This window comes from Phyllostomus discolor, chromosome 10 (genome assembly GCF_004126475.2).
Source record: "Phyllostomus discolor isolate MPI-MPIP mPhyDis1 chromosome 10, mPhyDis1.pri.v3, whole genome shotgun sequence".
In the NCBI taxonomy this organism is placed as follows: Eukaryota; Metazoa; Chordata; class Mammalia; order Chiroptera; family Phyllostomidae; genus Phyllostomus; species Phyllostomus discolor.
The window spans coordinates 26,212,209-26,230,560 of NC_040912.2; the positions used below are offsets into that span (position 1 = coordinate 26,212,209).

At 38.6% G+C, this 18,352-nt stretch overlaps 1 protein-coding gene across 3 annotated transcripts in view; it reads left to right on the plus strand.

Moving 5' to 3' along the window:
• The window catches only part of COL28A1 (collagen type XXVIII alpha 1 chain), a 154,155-nt gene that overhangs the window by 12,227 nt on the left and 123,576 nt on the right, over positions 1 to 18,352 (plus strand). For all 3 annotated transcript variants that reach the window (XM_036010297.1, XM_036010298.1, XM_036010296.1), the window contains 5 exons: positions 1,495 to 1,551; positions 3,475 to 3,528; positions 5,346 to 5,387; positions 13,545 to 13,571; positions 17,555 to 17,599. In XM_036010297.1, the coding sequence (XP_035866190.1) occupies positions 1,495 to 1,551; positions 3,475 to 3,528; positions 5,346 to 5,387; positions 13,545 to 13,571; positions 17,555 to 17,599 (225 nt within the window). The remainder of the gene's footprint in view (positions 1 to 1,494; positions 1,552 to 3,474; positions 3,529 to 5,345; positions 5,388 to 13,544; positions 13,572 to 17,554; positions 17,600 to 18,352) is intronic.

An 18,352-nucleotide genomic window follows, 5' to 3' on the forward strand; every position in this document is an offset into this window, starting at 1 on the left:
ACATAGCTTTTGCTTAGTTTGATATGATTTCCTTTATTTTAAGCATGTCTCTGATACTAGTCACTTGTGGAGTGGGGGGTCCTCTACTTTGGGAGGTGTGCCTGGTGTTGGCCAGGGTTAGGCAGGCAGAATGCTCCAGGCTGAGACAGAGCTCAGAGTCGCCCCCTGCTGCCTGCTGATTAACTAACCTTATTCTTTCTGATGGTGGCAACCAGAGCAAGTGGCCAAGGAAGCTGGCCAACATTGGTTGGATAGTTCTTAGCACAATAGATGACCATCAGCTTGTTGAGGACTCCTGAAGTGAACACGTGTTTGTTAACACAAAGAGTTTGGAACATCTGAACTTTGATAAGCTGCTTATTTAACATCAGAAAATTTACATGTAATATTGCATAAAATAATAGGAGCCAACCAAACCTCATGGAGCTGCAGTCCCTAACCTTTGTAGCACCAGGGACCAGTTGACTCGCTTGCCAGCCACTCACCTTCTGCTGTGTGGCCCAGTTCCTACCAGGCCATGGACCAATGCCAGTCCATGGCCCAGGGGTTGAGGACCACTGTTGTAAAGCACGTTTCATTGAATTGTATATACATGGTCAGATATACCATTATTTTATGTGCCATTAAGACAAGAAAAAACTCTGGTGATTAAACTGTGATATAGTTGCCTTATTTTGATTTTTCATTTTATACTTATGTGAAGAATCCTTTTAGGTTTATTTAGATACAGATTTTAAAATCCTGTATCACTTTTATACATACATATATGAGAATATATAAGCATACTAAACTGGTTATTTCTAAAACTTCACATTCAGAGTCTATATCTTCTGAATCATTTTAGTCTTAGAGTCATCGATGTAGTTGTTTTTCTATAAAAGAAGTACATCAAAAACATGGGTGATACAGCATTTCTTAAGAGTGCTCCAGTAGTGTCTCTGGAGTTTTCTTCCACTTCATTCTGTATGTTTTGAAGTGTAAATGTAGAAAATAGCAACTTCATCATGATTGGGCTTACTCTGATTTCAGAGGTGTTATAATAAGGAAAAATGTGCATCTTAGAATTGATTCAATATGTTTTAAGTCAAATGCTTTCCTTTGCTGAGTAAGTATTTGATATTTGTATATTATTTAGCTCTGATGTGTTATATAAAAGAGAAATAGCAGAAATTCTGAGTCCACTGAAAGTGTTTATCTTTCCCTTTTTTAATTAGCAACTAGATTATATATATATATATATATATATATATATATATATATATATATAAAAGGAGGTTTCTTTAATTTAACCATGGCAATGTTTAATAATATTTTATTACCTGGTTCTTATTAGATATGAGTTTTCCTATAAGAATTTAATAAGAAGAGCAAAATCTCCATAAAATTGCAAAGTAAAACTTCTTCGAGGGAGTGTTCCATTTAGTAATGTACTGAATGAGATTTGAAATTCTGCCTTTCAGTGTGTGTTAATACTGTATTTCATTACTGATTCAGTGTGATCGCAATGCCTGTGAATGTGAGAAGGGGGATCCAGGCGATCCGGGGCCCCCGGTAAGTATATTTCTTCTTCGAATTTAGGATCAGTTCAGGAGTCCCAGGGATGATCACTCTACTCACACTTGCAAATATCAGGACTATTTCATACTGTCAAAAAGCACTTGTGTGCAAATAACAGCAAAAAAAGGTGCTCTTTCTTTTTTTCCTAAAAGGATACCTTCTATCCTTAGGAATAAGCCTGGGATTTTACTGACTTGAACTAAGGGCAGACTTGGTTTAAAATGACAAATTTGTTCCCACAAAGGTTATTTCAGCATCACTTCTTATGTGACAGTTAGGGCCAGAATTTCTCAATACTAAAGTGAAAATATAGAGATAATCAAATCTCTATGCTTTAGGCAAAGCTTTATTTGCTTCACCCAGAGACAAGGACCAGAGACCTCTCCTGAAGGTAACTGTGTCTACACTCATCCAAAAGCAATATTGTGGGGACTTGTGCAGAGGAAGCTCTGGTTAGGAAGCCTTGGGGATTCAAGTGAATTCTGTGACTTAAAATGATATCATTATGACCGGAGGTGCTGAACATTTCTCTAATACCAGATCATCGGGAAGCATCCATGCTGCTTTTTCAGTACTTCATTTATTTATGATTCTAAACCTTAATGTTCAGAAGCACATTGGAGATATTTCACAAAAGTGCATGGATAAGATTTTTCAACTAATGCTTGTATTGGGGGGATGGGACAGGAGATGCGTACTGTGAGCTTCTTAGACTGTGATGGATGCATTTTACCCTGAGACGTGAGGCTGAAACCTATCCTTTTTCAACCCTTCCTACCAATTAAGGCATTAGAAAGTAGGAATGATTGTTTTTTTCTTCAAAATATATGATATGAGACATTCCATGATAATGTGGCAGCCAGTAGAAACTGACTTGAACCAAAGCAAAGGCTTGAATATCCCTCCCCATAAAGTCTTAGTTTATACTTATGATACCAGGGAATTACCAGTGGCCTCCCACTGGTAATTGAATATCACTTGTGATATTCAATTATGTTTTAGGATGAACAGTAACACAACTTGCAATTGCTGAGCTAACCTGACAACTTTAGTCAATGAATATTGTTAGAAGAGCAACACCCATGTTTTAATAAGGGTAGCCATAGAACTGTGTTATGGAACAGTTATTGGGTACCCCCACAACCAGTTCTCAGAAAAGTGATATTTTTAATTATTTGAGAATAGAGAAATGGAGAGTCTTTCTGGAACAGGATTTGGAGAGTTCTCTTCTTTCATCTTTTGAGATTGTCCCTTGAATTTAGGGTCCATTCAGGAGTCCCAGGGATGATCACTTTACTCACACTTGCAAATATCAGGGCTATTTCACGCTGTCATGGATGGAACTGGAAAGCATTATGCTAAATGAGATAAGTCAGGCAGTGAAAGACAAATACCATATGATCTCACCTGTATGTGGAACCTAATCAACAAAAAAAAAACAAGGGAGCAAAATAGAAACTGAAATATGGAAATAAAGAACAAACTGACAGAGGGGTGAGGGGCGAGGGATAATGGGGGAAAGAAGGGGAAGGGTCAAGTCACAGAACATGTATAAAGGACCTATGGACAAAGCCAAAGCGGGGAAGGATTGAGGGTAGAAGGTGGGTAGGGCGGGGGGAAGTGGTGGCAGGAAAATAGAGACCACTGTATTTGAAAACAATTTTAAAAAAGCACTTGTGTGCAAATAACAGGGAGACATTATCCTCTTTTGGATCATCTAGAGGATCTGTCTATGCAAGACAGTGCCACCTTCCTGATGTGTAGGAAAGGAGATAGTAGAGTTGACTCTTCTTGGTAGGTAAAGTTATTTTACAATCTCCCTTCATTTTATAGCCTGAAGCTGGTCGGAAATTATTGTAAGATGTAGGAAACTAATGGAATGGCTGCTCAATATAATCTTTTTTCTTTTGCCTTCAGGGTACCGATGGAAACCCAGGTATCAAAGGTGAGCGAGGACCAAAAGGAAACCCGGTAAATGAATAGCCATCTTTCCTTTAAACAAGTGTATCTTCTAAATTTATTTAAAGAACAAAAACAAAACAAAGAGCATTGCAGTATATGTCAATGTGAAAAAAATCTGATGATTTCTGGGAAAAGTACAGGATGTTCACTTCCTGTGTTATCTGTCTGGCTTGTTCACATATGATCATGTTAGTCAATACACTAAGGAAACCTTGGGACCCAGTACATAGAGACTTGTAATTAAAATAATGGTGTCCCAAATTAATTATCACAATGTCCCATGAATTATTAACGTATGTTCCATATGAGATTGACCTAGACACATGTTTTTAATGGGTCCACTTTGAATATAAATGATCTATAAGAATAATAGAAAAAACACCAGATTGTCTCTCACTCTCCAGCCATTTCCTGAATTCTTTTCTTTGTGTACCCATCACAAAATTCTAGATTATTTTTAATTACCTGTTCAGATCATTGTCAGGAAAATGGTGTTCCAAGTTTTGCAGTAACCGAAGGTATCACAAGACAGAGACTAGCAGATACACCTATGTGAAAATTTAAAGCAAAATTCTATATAATGAAAAATAATACTTAAAATAAAGAGGAAAACATATAGGGAAATGTTTTCATCAAATAAAATGGACATTGGGTTAATTTCCATACTACCTAAATAAAATAAAATGGATGAGAAAATATCAACCTTCTAATAATTAAATGGTCAAAGGACACAAATAATTTTCAAGAGAGGAAATAAAACCAGTAATTAAAGAAATAGAAAAGCACTTATTTTCACTATATAATGAATAAAATTTGAGACAGAGACATTGAGGTACCCTTTAATACTAATTATTTACATTGTAGAAACTTGAGAGTCCATGGTTGTTGGGTTGTATTTTGGGGTAAGGAGGGGATACATTTTCTAATTCACATAATTTGGTTTATGCTGTGTTTCAAATTAAAAATAATTTTTCATAACAGCTAACACAGCAATATTAAAATAATAATAACTAGTGATAGAAATACAGTAGTAAAACTGGTTTGCTTTTCATTGCAAACGTAAGGTGGCACATTTTGGAAAGCAAATGGGCACTACATAGGAGGCATTCAAATATTCAAAAAATTAACCCATTAATTAATTTCTGAGAATATATTTGGGGATGTAATGACAAATATGATAAGTTAGATGCATTAAAGTATTTTTTGCCAATTGCCTGTTCCTCAAAGAAAGGGAATGCAAAGCATCTTTGAGCTGCTTTATAAAACACACACACACCTCTACACTCACTCACCTTACATGGGTTCAAATTAATGCCATCATATCTCATCTTGTTTTATTAAATACCTGTGATAAGTCTATGTTTATATTTCATTTATTTGGCTTGTAATTTTGTGCCACATAATATATTTTCCTAAGTTTTGCTGAAATCAAGCAATCAGTCTTTAGGACATTTTGGAAAACATTCCACAGCCCTTTGGAGAAAGGCCAGAGGGGCTGGCTCCCAGTGGGTACAGTGCTGTGTTTGAGAACAATGACTGTGCTGTGAAACTGGGATGCGAGACCCCGCCTACATCATGAACATGTACCTGGATTCAGCGCCGTCTACATCTGGCTTCACTCCAAAGGGCAAAGGCTATCTGAGTTGCTGTTTTCTTCCCTGGATTGCATGGTGAAAATGTCAAAGGGGAAGGCCAAAGATTTTCTTTCTCCATTGGCTTAATTTATTAATCTGGGAATTTTGAATAACACAAAATCAGTCCTTTATCAAGCAATCAGTTCTTCTGCAGGGTGGTAGAATTCTGACTGAGTTTTTTGTTTGTCACAGGGTGACGCTCAAAAAGGAGACCCTGGAGAAAGAGGCCCACGGGTATGTACACAACGAGAATGCCTTCCTAAGAATGTAATCCCAGGTGCTAGATTCTGGAATTGATCATGTTGACCCCTGGAGTGTGAGTGTGAAAATGATTTATATCTATGTGGGCTAGTGATATCACAGACAAGTCAGACAAAAATGATCTTAGAAGTGGAAGTGCGAGAGGACCATACTCTGTTCAATGGGAGTGATGATGGGACAAGTAGTCAACCACATGACATTCCCTGACACTAAATTTGACACTTGTGAAAGGCTCAAACAAGAAAAACATTTTGCTTTATTTCTTCTGTTTTTTTTTTCCTTTTTGTTTTTGTTTTTGTGTTTTTTGCAACATAGAGGAAATTAAAATTCTGGGGCCATAAGAGTTACATAATCTAAACTACACTTTTGTAAATCTGATTCTACAGATCAAAAGAGAGAGTGTGTATGTGACAGAGAAAAAGAGATTATCCCAGTTGATTGATTATCCCTGTAATTAGAAGATAGAAGATACCAGAGATCGTATGAGAAGTAATTACAGAAAAAAATTGTCATTACTGGTGTAGAAAATAGCCGATGAGTGCACAGTGAATGAAAGGGAACCATGTTGCATCTCTCCTCTTAGTCTGTCTCCTTGGGTCAAAGCCCAAGACTCAGACCCAGAGGGGGTCTGGTTTTAAACACTGTTCTCTTGATGTTTTTAATCAACTTCATGAAAAAGTCTGATAGAAGGCTTGATAATTTCAATGGAAATCCATTCAGAATTTGTGTTATTTTTTTCAGGAAACATTTCTTTGTTATCTTCATACAATGCATACTATTAAGTGAAAATAAAATTAAGACAAAGCATTTATATTTTTGAAACACTTATTTTCTCATAGGAGAGATAAGATATTTAAGATAGCTACTTATTTGAAGCAGAGTGTCAAAATATTGTGAAAGTTGCATGTGCAAAGCATTATAGGAATTCGGGGATTGGAGTCGTTGGGGTAGTTTTACAGGGTGACCCCTGAAGGGTGTAGTATTGTGACAGGAAAGGACAGAATAGGAAGGTGGAAGGGGACAGGTATTCCAGGTGGACAGGGCCTTGAGCAGCTGCCAGAGGGAAGGCAGTGTGTTAGGAAATGGTGACATAGGGTGCCTGAAGGGGAGTACTGTCAGACACAGCTTGAGGATCAGAGTGGGTGCTCTATGCTGGTTGTAAGGTCTGGGCTTTGCCAGGTGCTGAGCACCCTCCAGGATTTTAGATGAGGCATGTAACACAGGAGCTACCTATGTATTCGGAAGATTAGTCTGGCATGGCTCTAAAAGAAAAATTGAAATGCAAATAAGCAGAAGGAAGAAGCACTTAGAAGGTGTATTGCTATAGCTTATATGAGAAACAACAGGGACATTGGCTACAGCTGCTCTGGCCAATGTGAAAGCCACTAGCCACATGTGGTTACTGAGCAGTTGAAATATGAAGTCATGGTGTGCTTTAGAAATAAAACACAAACAAAATTTTGATGACTTAATAGCCCCCAAATAGAAGTAAACTATCTCATTGATAATTCTGTATATAATTACATGTTGAACTGACAGTATTTTGGACCTACTGGGATAAATAAAATATATTATTATAATTATTATAATTAATTTCACTTGTTAATTGCTTTTTTAATGTGGCTATTAGGAAATTTAGAGTTACATATAGGACTCCCAATTGGGGTTCCCATTATATTGGGCAAAACTGGGCTACAGTGATGACAACATAGAAGGGATGAGGACATTGTGAGAATCATGAGAGGGAAGCAATGATAGAGTGTGGTGGTTAATCTAACTTATATATTCAACAAATATATATTGAGCACCTTCTACATGTTATGTCCTCTTTACGTGCTGGGATACAGGAGTGAGAAAGACAATTCCTGTTTCATAATGTTTTCCAACAAGGGGAGGCAATAATTAGGCAAACAAATGAATAAGAATTCGGTCAGTGAGAGGCTTTATGGAAATATAAAACGAGGTCAGAAGGGTGTTCTAGGTACAGATAGCAGTAGGGACAAAGGCTCTGAGGTAGGAACAGCCTTGGCAGGCACAGGAAATGGAAAGCAAGCCAGAACCTGATGAAAAGTGGTGGGAGATGAAGCTATAGCTTAGGCAGGGGCTAGATCAACAGAGCTTCGTTGGCCAGGGTCGCAGTGGGCTTAAAACAAATGCAGTGGAAGCTGCTGGGGAATTTTAACTGGTTGGATTAAGGAATTGTAAGGGGCAAATAGGGAGAAAAGATAATTATAAGTTCTTGAGACTGTGTAATTTGAAATATGATAGCATTAATAGAAATAAGAAAGTCAGAAATAATTTTGGCAGAGAATCAAGACTGCGGTTGTGGATATTTTGAATTTGAATATTTTAAAACTAGTCATTAAGATGCCATGAAAGGAAGGAAGGAAGGAAACTGATAGCAACCAAATAATAAATAAATCAGAGATTTCATAGAGGAAAACAGGGAACAAAAAGAATAGAATACTATAAAAGTAATATTCCTTTATTTTCGTAAACACTATTGGCTCCTTCCTAAATACAATGTAACTCTTTTAACATAAAGTAATGATGGGAGCAGACCCAAGATGGCAGAGGAGTAAGTGGAAGCTACATCAACCTCCTCTCAGGGCCTCTCTGGGCCAATCTGGAATTACACCTAAATTGTAGATAAATCATCCTGAATAACTAACTGAAAACTATCTGGAGAGAAGCCTTATTTCCAAGGACAGACAGAAGAAACTACTGTACCACAACGAGGCTGGCAGGGAGTATGGAGGAGGCACAAAAAGGCTCTCTGGGCTTCCACAGGAGGCAGCTGAAGTGCCAGAGGGATATTTCAGTGGCCAGAGGGTTCCCCTGAGAAGTGTGGGGTCTAAACCCCAAACTGGGCTCCCCAGTCTACATTACCAGGGCTTGTAAAGGAACACAGATAACCTCCAGCTGTGTAAAGCAGTGGGGTTTCTGTCTACAAGGGAGAGATGGCTGGAGATGCAGAGAGCCTCTTAAAGGGACAACACACAAAATTCTGCTGGCAGCTACTTTCCCTGGGCTCTGGCAGAGGGAGAGCAGATTGTACTAGGGACACATGAGGAGAGTCTGGGCCTGGTGGCTGTGGGGAGAGAGCTGAAGGAAGAGCTGCCAGGACCCCTGTGCTGAGTCATTCCCCATACTTCAGAGTCTATCTTTCTCAAGCAGAGCACTCACCTTTAAGTTGCATCAATCTGAGGGGAAGCAATAGCCCTGTCCACAGGATTTACTCTGCCCCATCCTGTGGAGCTTAAGTTGAGCTGCTGAGTGCAGCTTGTGGCTATAACATTGATTAATTTAACAAACTAAAGTAGATCTCTGGGAGCTCTGAAACTTCAGCTGACCCTCTCCTGGGCCTGGTGCTGATAAAAGTGGTCCTTGGTGCATAGCCTGGTTCTTTCTGCAAACAAACAAGCCCAGCACAGGCAGCCACATGCTGTGGATCACTGGTAGCTCCAAATAGGTTGACCAGGGCCAGTAACAAGCAGTGTTTGACAAAGGTCTACCCCACAGTCTTTGCAGATCTACCTAATACATAGAATCAAATACAAAGAAGCAGCCACAATGGGAAGACCAGAAACAGACTCCAAATTAAAAGACAAGAGAAGTCTCCAGAACTAGATGCAATGGAGGGAAGCAATTTATCAGATAGGGAATTTAGAGTAATGACTATAGGGATATGCAACAGCATGAAAAAAGACATAGAAACCATAAAAAACGTCCAGTTAGAAATAAAGAATGCAATATCTTAAATAAGTAATATACTGGAAGGAATACACAGTAGATTAGATGAAGTAGAGGATCAATTCAGTGATTTGAAAGACAAGGTAGAAAAAAACACCTAGGCAGAGCACCAAAAAGAAAATTTACAAAAATGAGAACTGAAGAAACATTTTGGACAACATGAAGTGGAACAATATCTGCATCATGGGAATACCAGAGGGGGAAGAAAACAAGCAAGGACTCAAGAACCTATTTGAAGAAATAATGACCAAAAGTTTCCCTAATTTGGTGAAATTAGGAATCCCAAACAAGTTGGACCCAAAGAGGCCCACACTGAGACACATCATGATTTAAATGCCAAGGCTTAAAGATAAGGAGAGAATCCTAAAAGCCACAAGAGAAAAGCAGATAGTAATCTACAAGGGAGCACCAATTAGACTGTCATCTGATTTCTCAACAGAAAATTTCAGGCCAAAAGGGAGTAGTGTGAAATAATCAAGGTGATAAAAAGCAAGGACCTACAAGCAAGCTACTTAACCCAGCAAAGCTATCATTTAAAATTGAAGGACAAATAAAGAGCTTCCCAGACAAGAAAAAACTAAAGGAGTTTGTTAACACCAAACCAGTGCTGCAACAACTGTTAAAGGGGTTACTTTAAAAATAAGAAGAAAAAGAGAAAGGAAAAAAACCCCAGAGGAAAACAGTCTAACAATAAAATGGCACTATATACTTATCTATCCATAATCACCTTTAATGTAAATGGCTTAAACGCTCCAACCAAAAGACATAGGGTAGGTGAAAGGATAAGAAAACAAGACCCACATGTATTCTGCCTCCAAGAGACCCATCTCAGATTGAAACATACACACAGACTAAAAGCGATAGAAAAAGATATTGCATGCAAATGGAAAGAAAAAAATCTAGGGTAGCAGCACTTATATCGGACAAAATAGACTTTAAAACCAAGGCTATAGGAGCAGACAAACAAGGACATTACATAATGCTAAAGAACACAATCCAACAAGAGGATATAGCTCTAGTAAAACATCTATGCACCCAACATAATGTTAAAAACTCTCCCAAAACCAAAGTTCTGGACTGGATGGCTTCACAGGTGAATCTTAACAAACATTCCCAGAAGAACTAACACCTTTCCTTCTCAATCTATTTCAAAACATTCAAAAGGAGGGAAGGTTCCCAGGCTCATTTTGCAAGGCCAGATGTATCATAATTCCAAAACTGGATAAATACAACACAAAGAAAGAAAATTATAGGTCAATATCCCTGATGAACAAAGACACTGAAATTCTTAACAAAATATTAGTGAACCAAATATAGCAATGCATCAAAAAGATCACATGCTGTGATCAAGTGGGATTTATTCTGGGAATGCAAGGTTGGTACAACATTCACAAATCAATAAATGTGATTCACCATATAAACAAAATGAAGGATAAAAACCACATGATCATCAATAGATGCAGAAAAGGCATTTGATAAAATCCAGCACCCATTTATGATAAAAACTCTTAGCAAAGTGGGAATAGAAGGAACATACTTAAACATAATAAAGGCCATATATGACAAACCCACTTCCAGCATCACACTCAACAAAAACTGTAAGTGTTCCCCTCAAGTTAGGGAAGAAGAAAGGGACATCTTCTTTCACCTCTCTTATTCATATAATATTGAAAATTCTAGCCACAGCAATCAGGCAAGAAGAAATGAAGGCATCCAAGTTGGAAAGCAAGTAGCGGTAACAGAAAGGAAGACAGTAAAACTGTCTCTATTCACAAATTACATGATACTGTACATAGAGAACCCCAAAGGTTCCACCAAGAAACTACTAGAACTGTGAATTCAGCAAATTAGTAGTAGAATACAGAAATTAATATCCAGAAATCAGTATCATTTTTTATGCCATAACAGAAATTCAAATTAAGAAAATAATCCCATTAACAATTGCTTCAAAAGGAATGAAATACCTAGAAATAAACCTAACCAAGAATGTAAAAGACCTGTTCTCAGAAAATTATAAGACACTGAAGAAAGAAACTGAAAAACATACAAATAAATGGAAGCACATAACATGTTCATGGATAGGAAGAATTAACATCATTAAAATGTCCATACTACGCAAAGCAATCTATTGATTCAATTCAATACCTGTCAAGATTCTACTGATATATTTCACAGAACAAGGACAAATATTCCAAAAATGTATATGGAACCACAAAAGGCACCACATAGTAATAGTGATCCCGAGAAAGAAGAACAAAGTTGGAGGCTCATGCTCCCTAATATCAAACTATACTATAAGGCCATAGTAATCAAAACAGCATGGTACAGGCATCAAAACAGACACATAGATCAACAGAACAGTAGAGAGAGCTCAGAAATAAACTGATAATTTTCTAGTCAATTTATATTTGACAGAGGAATGGGCTAAAGATAGTTTATTCAATAAATGGTGTTGGGAAAATTGGACAGATATATGCAGAAAAATGAAACTAGATCACCTTCTTACACCACACACAAGAATAAAAATTCAAAATGGATTGAAGACTTGGGCCTGACACTATAAAAATCTCAGAAGAAAACATAGGCAGCAAAATCTTGGATATAGCTTGTAGCAGTTTTTTATCGAATATATCTGCCCAGGCAAGGGAAACAAAGGAAAAAAAATAAACAAATGGGAGTACGTCAAATTAAAAAGTTTTTTTCACAGCAAAGGAAATCACCAACAAAATAAAAAGACAGCCCACAGAACTGGGGAAAATATTCACTGATACATCTGATAAGGGGTAATATCCAAAATTTATAAAGTACTTACAAAACTCAACACCAAAAAACAAACAGCCAAGTTAAAAAATGGGCAAAGGGCTTGAATAGACACTTCTTCAAAGAGGACATACAGATGGCTAATAGACAGATGAAAAGATGCTCAACATCATTAATCATAAGAGAAATGCAAATTAAAACCACAACGAGATACCATTTCATACCTGTCAGAATGGCCATCATCAATAAATCAACAAACAACAAGTGCTGGCGAGGATATGGAGAAGGGGGAACCCTTCTGCATTGATGGTGGGATTGCAGACTTGGGCAGCCACTGTGGGAAACAGTATGTAGTTACCTGAAAAAATTAAAAATGGATCTGCCTTTTGACCCAGCACTTCAGCCTCTGGGAACGTATCCAGAGGAACCCAAATCACTAATTTAAAAGAACATAAGCACCCCTATGTTCATTTAGTGGGAAGTGTTATTTCTTCCCTGAAGTTTTCTTTTTTATCATTAAAAAGAAGTCACACAGAGAATGAAATTTTGTGGACAGGCTTACATGTAACTGCAAGTATGGCTTGTCTATTCCACTAGTTTCAGCAGCTCACTTAAAATACGTCTTACAATTCTATTTTCGTGCTTGAAAACCACAGTTGTATGAAGAAGACATGAAATCCTCTTTTTTTTTTAGATTTTATTTATTTATTTTTAGAGAGGGAAGAGAGGGAGAAAGCGAGAGAGAGAGAGAAACATCAATGTGCAGTTGCTGGGGACCGTGGCCTGCAACCCAGGCATGTGCCCTGACTGGGAATCGAACCTGCGATGCTTTGGTTCGCAGCCCGCACTCAATCCGCTGAGCTACGCCAGCCAGGGCTTGAAATCCTCTTTGAGAAGGACTTTCTGTTCCTTAAACTTGGTAACTTCCCAGTCCCTTTAATACTCAGTATCGTGTCATTTAAAGGGCTTATGTGCAGCAACACAATGGAGAGGGCTGTGCAGGGTTCCCAGGAGTGACACAGAAAAGGAGCAGACACTCTGGCCCCTTATTTAGCAGGAGATAAAATATGGGTAACTTAAAGGTCACTGATTCATTAAGATCAAAAAAGGAACCATTCATTTCCTTGATGTTTACATTCTAGACTGAGTTTGAAAGGAGGACCGTAAAGAATATAAATATTTATGGACATTTTAAAGGATATTACCCCAAAGCAATTTTCACTACCAGTCTCTGTGAAACATTGTCAGCCATGATAGTTCATAGTTTAAAAGTCAATGCAACAATTTTGAAAGGACAATTATAGGTCTTCAATTCTACAGTGAGGTTCAGTGTATAGTATCTCTTTCTGGTTCAGGCCAAAGGGTAAGAAATTGGGTTTGAAAAAAACACCTGGTACTGAGAATAGAATGTAATAAAAGGAAAAATAGGTCCTTTTCTTCTCCCTAGTAAATGTACAGTCCCTAAGTGCAAAGTGAAATAGCCTATTTATATATGGTCTTATTTTCCAAGACTGTACTGATGTGTTTTGTAATATCACAAATGAAAAACATCAAATACTTCCTCCAACTATGCCTCCTAATATCACATTTTACTTTTTCTTTTCTTTTTTTAATCAGGGAATTCCTGGGTACAAGGGTGAGAAGGTAAGTTTGTAACAACCATAGACCAGAATTCCAGAAAGAAAACCAGAAACATTGTTGTATTTATGTACTAAATCAAAGTTATTTTTGTAAGTCTAGATTCCCTAATTCATAAATATAAATATAAGCTCTGTTGACACAAATAGTAACATAAGGTATGGGTGTGTACTGTAAGGGGTGGAAGGAGCCCTGAGGTTACTAAGATTTGGTTCCCACTCTCCCTGAGCTCTGCAAACGGGTGTTCAGACTGAAAGTTTCAGTGTACAAATGGATGCAGGAACACTGCCATGGGCTTGTTCCTTTGGTGCATAACTTCCCAAACCTCTTATGTGGAAAGAGGATTTATCCTGGTTAAGCAGTGTGGAACCACTGACTTCTTTCAGTTAAGCATCTGGGTAGAGATTGTAGGGGGCAATACATTTGACAAACAAATAAAAGGAATGGGTTTGTAGATTATTTGCAAGTTACACATTAGGAAACTGGTACAACTAATTCAGATGAAGTTAACAGCCTGATTCAAAAGGAATAAACAAGTTGGCTTGGGACTCAGGAACCTCTGAGAGAGCTCCATGAGTCCACCACTGTTCTATGATCAGATTTTCTCTCTGAAACTTGAAGAGGTCCCTGCCTCCATTCTGTCCTATGTGTTGTACAACTCTCAGACTTGGGCAAGAGGCCTTACCTCAGAGGGTCCTGCCCTGGGTCTCCTCTGTCCCCCATCCCCAAGCCAGGATTTGCAGGGCAAGAGGCCTGTGCCCCCATGGCCTAGGTCATGCTTTGGGTAACCAAGACCCAAATGTCCCTGTAAAATGATCTGAGCCTGCATTGGAGGCATACACAAACCTCCTTCTCATGTCTACTTTCTTCCCAGGCCTGGGGGGGAATCAGATGGAAGCTGTTTACTAGGGCAGGAGGGGGCCTGGGGGCAGCTTTGTTGTGTGGTGTGGGGCACCTTCTCTACTCACACATAGCATCTCTTGCTGTGGAAGGAGCTGGAGGTGGGAGGTGAAGCGGGCTATGCTCTGCACGGACCTCTGAGGACCCCTCTGCTTCTTTAATTTTTAAATTTCTTTTGAAGCTATATTTGCCAAGAAAGGAAGCTAGAACATGACTACTTTATTAGCTTGATTTTTAACTTTCCACTATTTAGATACATGGTATATGGGCTTCTGCTTGCACTCATCCTTTGGCCCTGCAAATATTAGAGGCGAACCTCCATACCAAAAATAAGCGTATCTCTAATCAAGAGGAAGAGTGTCAGAAATGCCACGATTCTGTCCTTAGCCATAAGAACCTGGGCTCCTCAACCTCTTGGAGTGTCTATTTCACCCTCCATATAGAACTGGATTAATACATGCCTCCTTCATTCTCAGAGAATCAAACAGGGTAATGAACGGGACAGCGTATTCCAAACTCTTTGCTGGCCTGTAAATGTAAGGTGCTATTAGGAGGAGACTGGACATACATGCTAATGTGGGAAAGTTGAAAAAGTTCCATGATACCCAAATTTGCCTATATTTGAGAAGAATTATGAACAACCTCCACCTCCATTTTGATTTTTACAGTGAGCTAATTATGAACCCCAGGAAGATATATGTATTTCATATATACATGAAAATATTCATTGAAACCTCTGGGGAATTGTAGACTCTCTGGAGGAGATCTCACTTGGAAAATACACGCTATGAGAGAAAGTGACAGTGACCCTGACCCTGACATTCAAGCCAGGATTTCGCCAGAAGCAGCAGCATCGGGAGTCAGAGACTGTGAACAGAACTAATCTGTTCACAGCTTTCTGAAGCCCTTGCTCCCTGGAACTGTCACTGTGGCCATTCCACAGCGATTAATGAGCCCACCAAAAAGAAACCGTCTTCGCAGAGGCAAATAACACTAGTACAATATTTTCATTGATGGGAATCTGCCCCCACCCCAAACAAATGCTGTTCCTTAGGACCCCATAGATAACACATCTGTCTGGGCTAACAGAATGTGAATTCTGGCCAAAATAATTTTGAGTGCATTTACGGTACTTTTCTGTTTTATATTTTGGTGGTTGACTCATTTCATTCCCATCCAACATTATTACGTTAATTGCTTTCTAACTGATTCTTCAAGAGTGATTTTCCATTTGTGTTCTGAAATAAATATGCAGCTTGTTCTAAGGGAAAGCTCAGTTTTTCCTGGGTCAGTGCGACTCACGTGATGTGGGGAGAGAATAGATTGCTTTTGAACAGAGGCATAGCTGGATCCCTCTCTCCGCTCCCACGCCAGCAATGCCCTGTGCAGCACCCAAGGCAGGAGTGTCAAGTCAGTGGGCAGTAACTTACAGACCGTGGCAGTGTGCTCTGTTCACCTTTGGGCGGCTAATGAAGAACACAGGCCTGAGCGTCTATCACACTCAGTTTGTGGTCATGGGCAAATTACCTAATCTCTCTGAGCCCCATTTTCCTTATCTGTGAATGAAGATATATATATATATCTACCTTGCAAGGCTGGTGTGCGGATCAGCAATAATGCAAAGGCCTTGGCACATACTTTGCACCCATAGTTCGTGGTTAGAACTGTGATTTCCCTTCTTGGAGCAGTGCTATCGAAGATGTGGTCTGCAGGCTGGCTGTCAGTGTGTGTTAAAAACAGCAACTGTTTGCTGCTATTTTGTGATAAGATAAACTTTGCACCAGAATATAAATCCATTAGATCATTAAATATACTCTTTAGCTCAGCTGACCTTTATTTTCCATAGCAAGACTTCCTTGATGAAGGAAGCAGGGCACTGAACTGCATGTTAGTGCAATCCTTTATATCATGTAGTGGCATTTCCAGTAGCACGCCTCAGAGCAGCACATAGGAGGCACAGCAGCAGCGGAAGCAGAAACCAGCAGTGAGGGCGCTGGACTAGGAGTCACTCACTGGGTAGCATGTACATTGAAGTGAACCATTTACCTCTCCAGCTGAGTTGGCTTATCTTAGAAATTTGAATGGCTTTGAGGCTCAAAATGTATATATATATATATATGAAAGCACTCTGCAATTCCAACTTTACTTGTTATTCTCAGTGGCTCTGTTACATTTTAGTTCAATTTTTTAGAAGTGTTAGAAGTCCCGAGCAAGTTACTTAACCTTTTTGAGTCACAAAATTTCAGACTGTAAAACTGGGCTAACAATATCTACCTCAGACAGTTGATGGCAGATTAACTGAGATAGTTTCCGTAAAATAGCATTAATGATAAACTGTGAAGCATAATGTATATGTTAGTTTTTTTCATTAATACTCCAGGACAGGCAGCATGGTGGAGAATGAGGATGGAACATACACAGCATGCTGGCCACCACACTCCACTCTCTCCCAGCCGGCCTTGCTAGTTCATCTTGCCTCCTTTCCCTACCAAGTCAGGACAGGGTCTCAGAATTTTTCCCTCACACTCTCGAGGCAAAATCTATCTACTGCTTGTTTTGTTTTAATAGAGATCAAAAAGATGAAAGTTGGTACTGGCACTGGAGCATGGTGTTGTAGAAATAATAGGGACTTGGAGTCCAGGTAGACCTGGGTTCAGACTTTGATACTTATGAGCTCTGGTGGGGAGAGATTATCTCATTCAGCTTAAGTTTTCTCATCTACAAAATAAGAATTGTAAACCTGATCTCATTGGGCTGTACTGTGGATTCAATTAAATCATACATGTAAAGGATGTATAATACATAGTAGATGGCCAGTAAGCCTTCGCTTCTTTTAATTTCATCCATCTCTCAAAAATGTTAAACCTCATTAGGTGGTATCACTGATTTCATTCTGTCAAGTTAAAAATGACTTATGGATACAATTTTTCAGACTTCAATGCCCAAAGAACCCATAGGACTGAGGATAACACTGGGTATAATCCATCACAGTGCTTATGTCTCAAGATTCTGCTGGGAATTCTTAAAAGAAAATCCTAACACTGAATGGCTGCAAATGTCCTCTGATTTATTTTATTCATTTATTTTAGGGTGTGCCTGGAGAATGTGGTAAACCAGGAATAAAAGGTGACAAAGTAAGGAACATGTTTTTGAAACACTAACATTTTTGATACTTTGGGACTGAGTTTCCTTAAGATGAAATTCCTGTTTCTATGAGTCTGTTTTTGTTTGTTTGCTTGTTTGTGTTGTTTTGCTTTAATAGAGATCAAAGAAATGGTTAGCAGAAGGGAGGGAGTGGAGGATGAGTGAAAAGGGGAAGGGGAATATAGTCAACAATATTGTGATAAGTTGGCACAGTGACATGATGGCTAGAATTATTGGGGTGATCACATTATAAGTTACAAAAATGTTGAATCACTGTATCATACACCTGAAACTACTATAACCAATATAAGATTGTATACCAACTCTACTTATTAAAAAAACCAAACAATTAAAAAAATAGGAAATTCCTGGGATGCACTGTGTTGACCTTACTACTGAAGTGAGAGAGTGCTCGGCTCAATTTTCTCATCAGTACAACATGAAGCAGAAGACAAAGCCATTACCTAACTTTAAATAAGAGTGTCCCCAGATGCTTTTGTTATGTTCCATTAAGACTTTGCTTCATGGTATGCTAACTTTTGAGGACAGGCCTAGTGAATGTTATGGTGAAAAGAATAATTTAACCAGCAAAAAGTCAATTCAAGCTCCACTGGCAAAAAGCAGAATTGTTTTCCAGATGTAGACACTGAGACCAAGTGCCTCCCAAGCAGAGTGAAGAACTGGATGGAATAAGTTGATGAGATAGTTATAAATAACGTGACAGAACCAACTCAGGGGTTTGA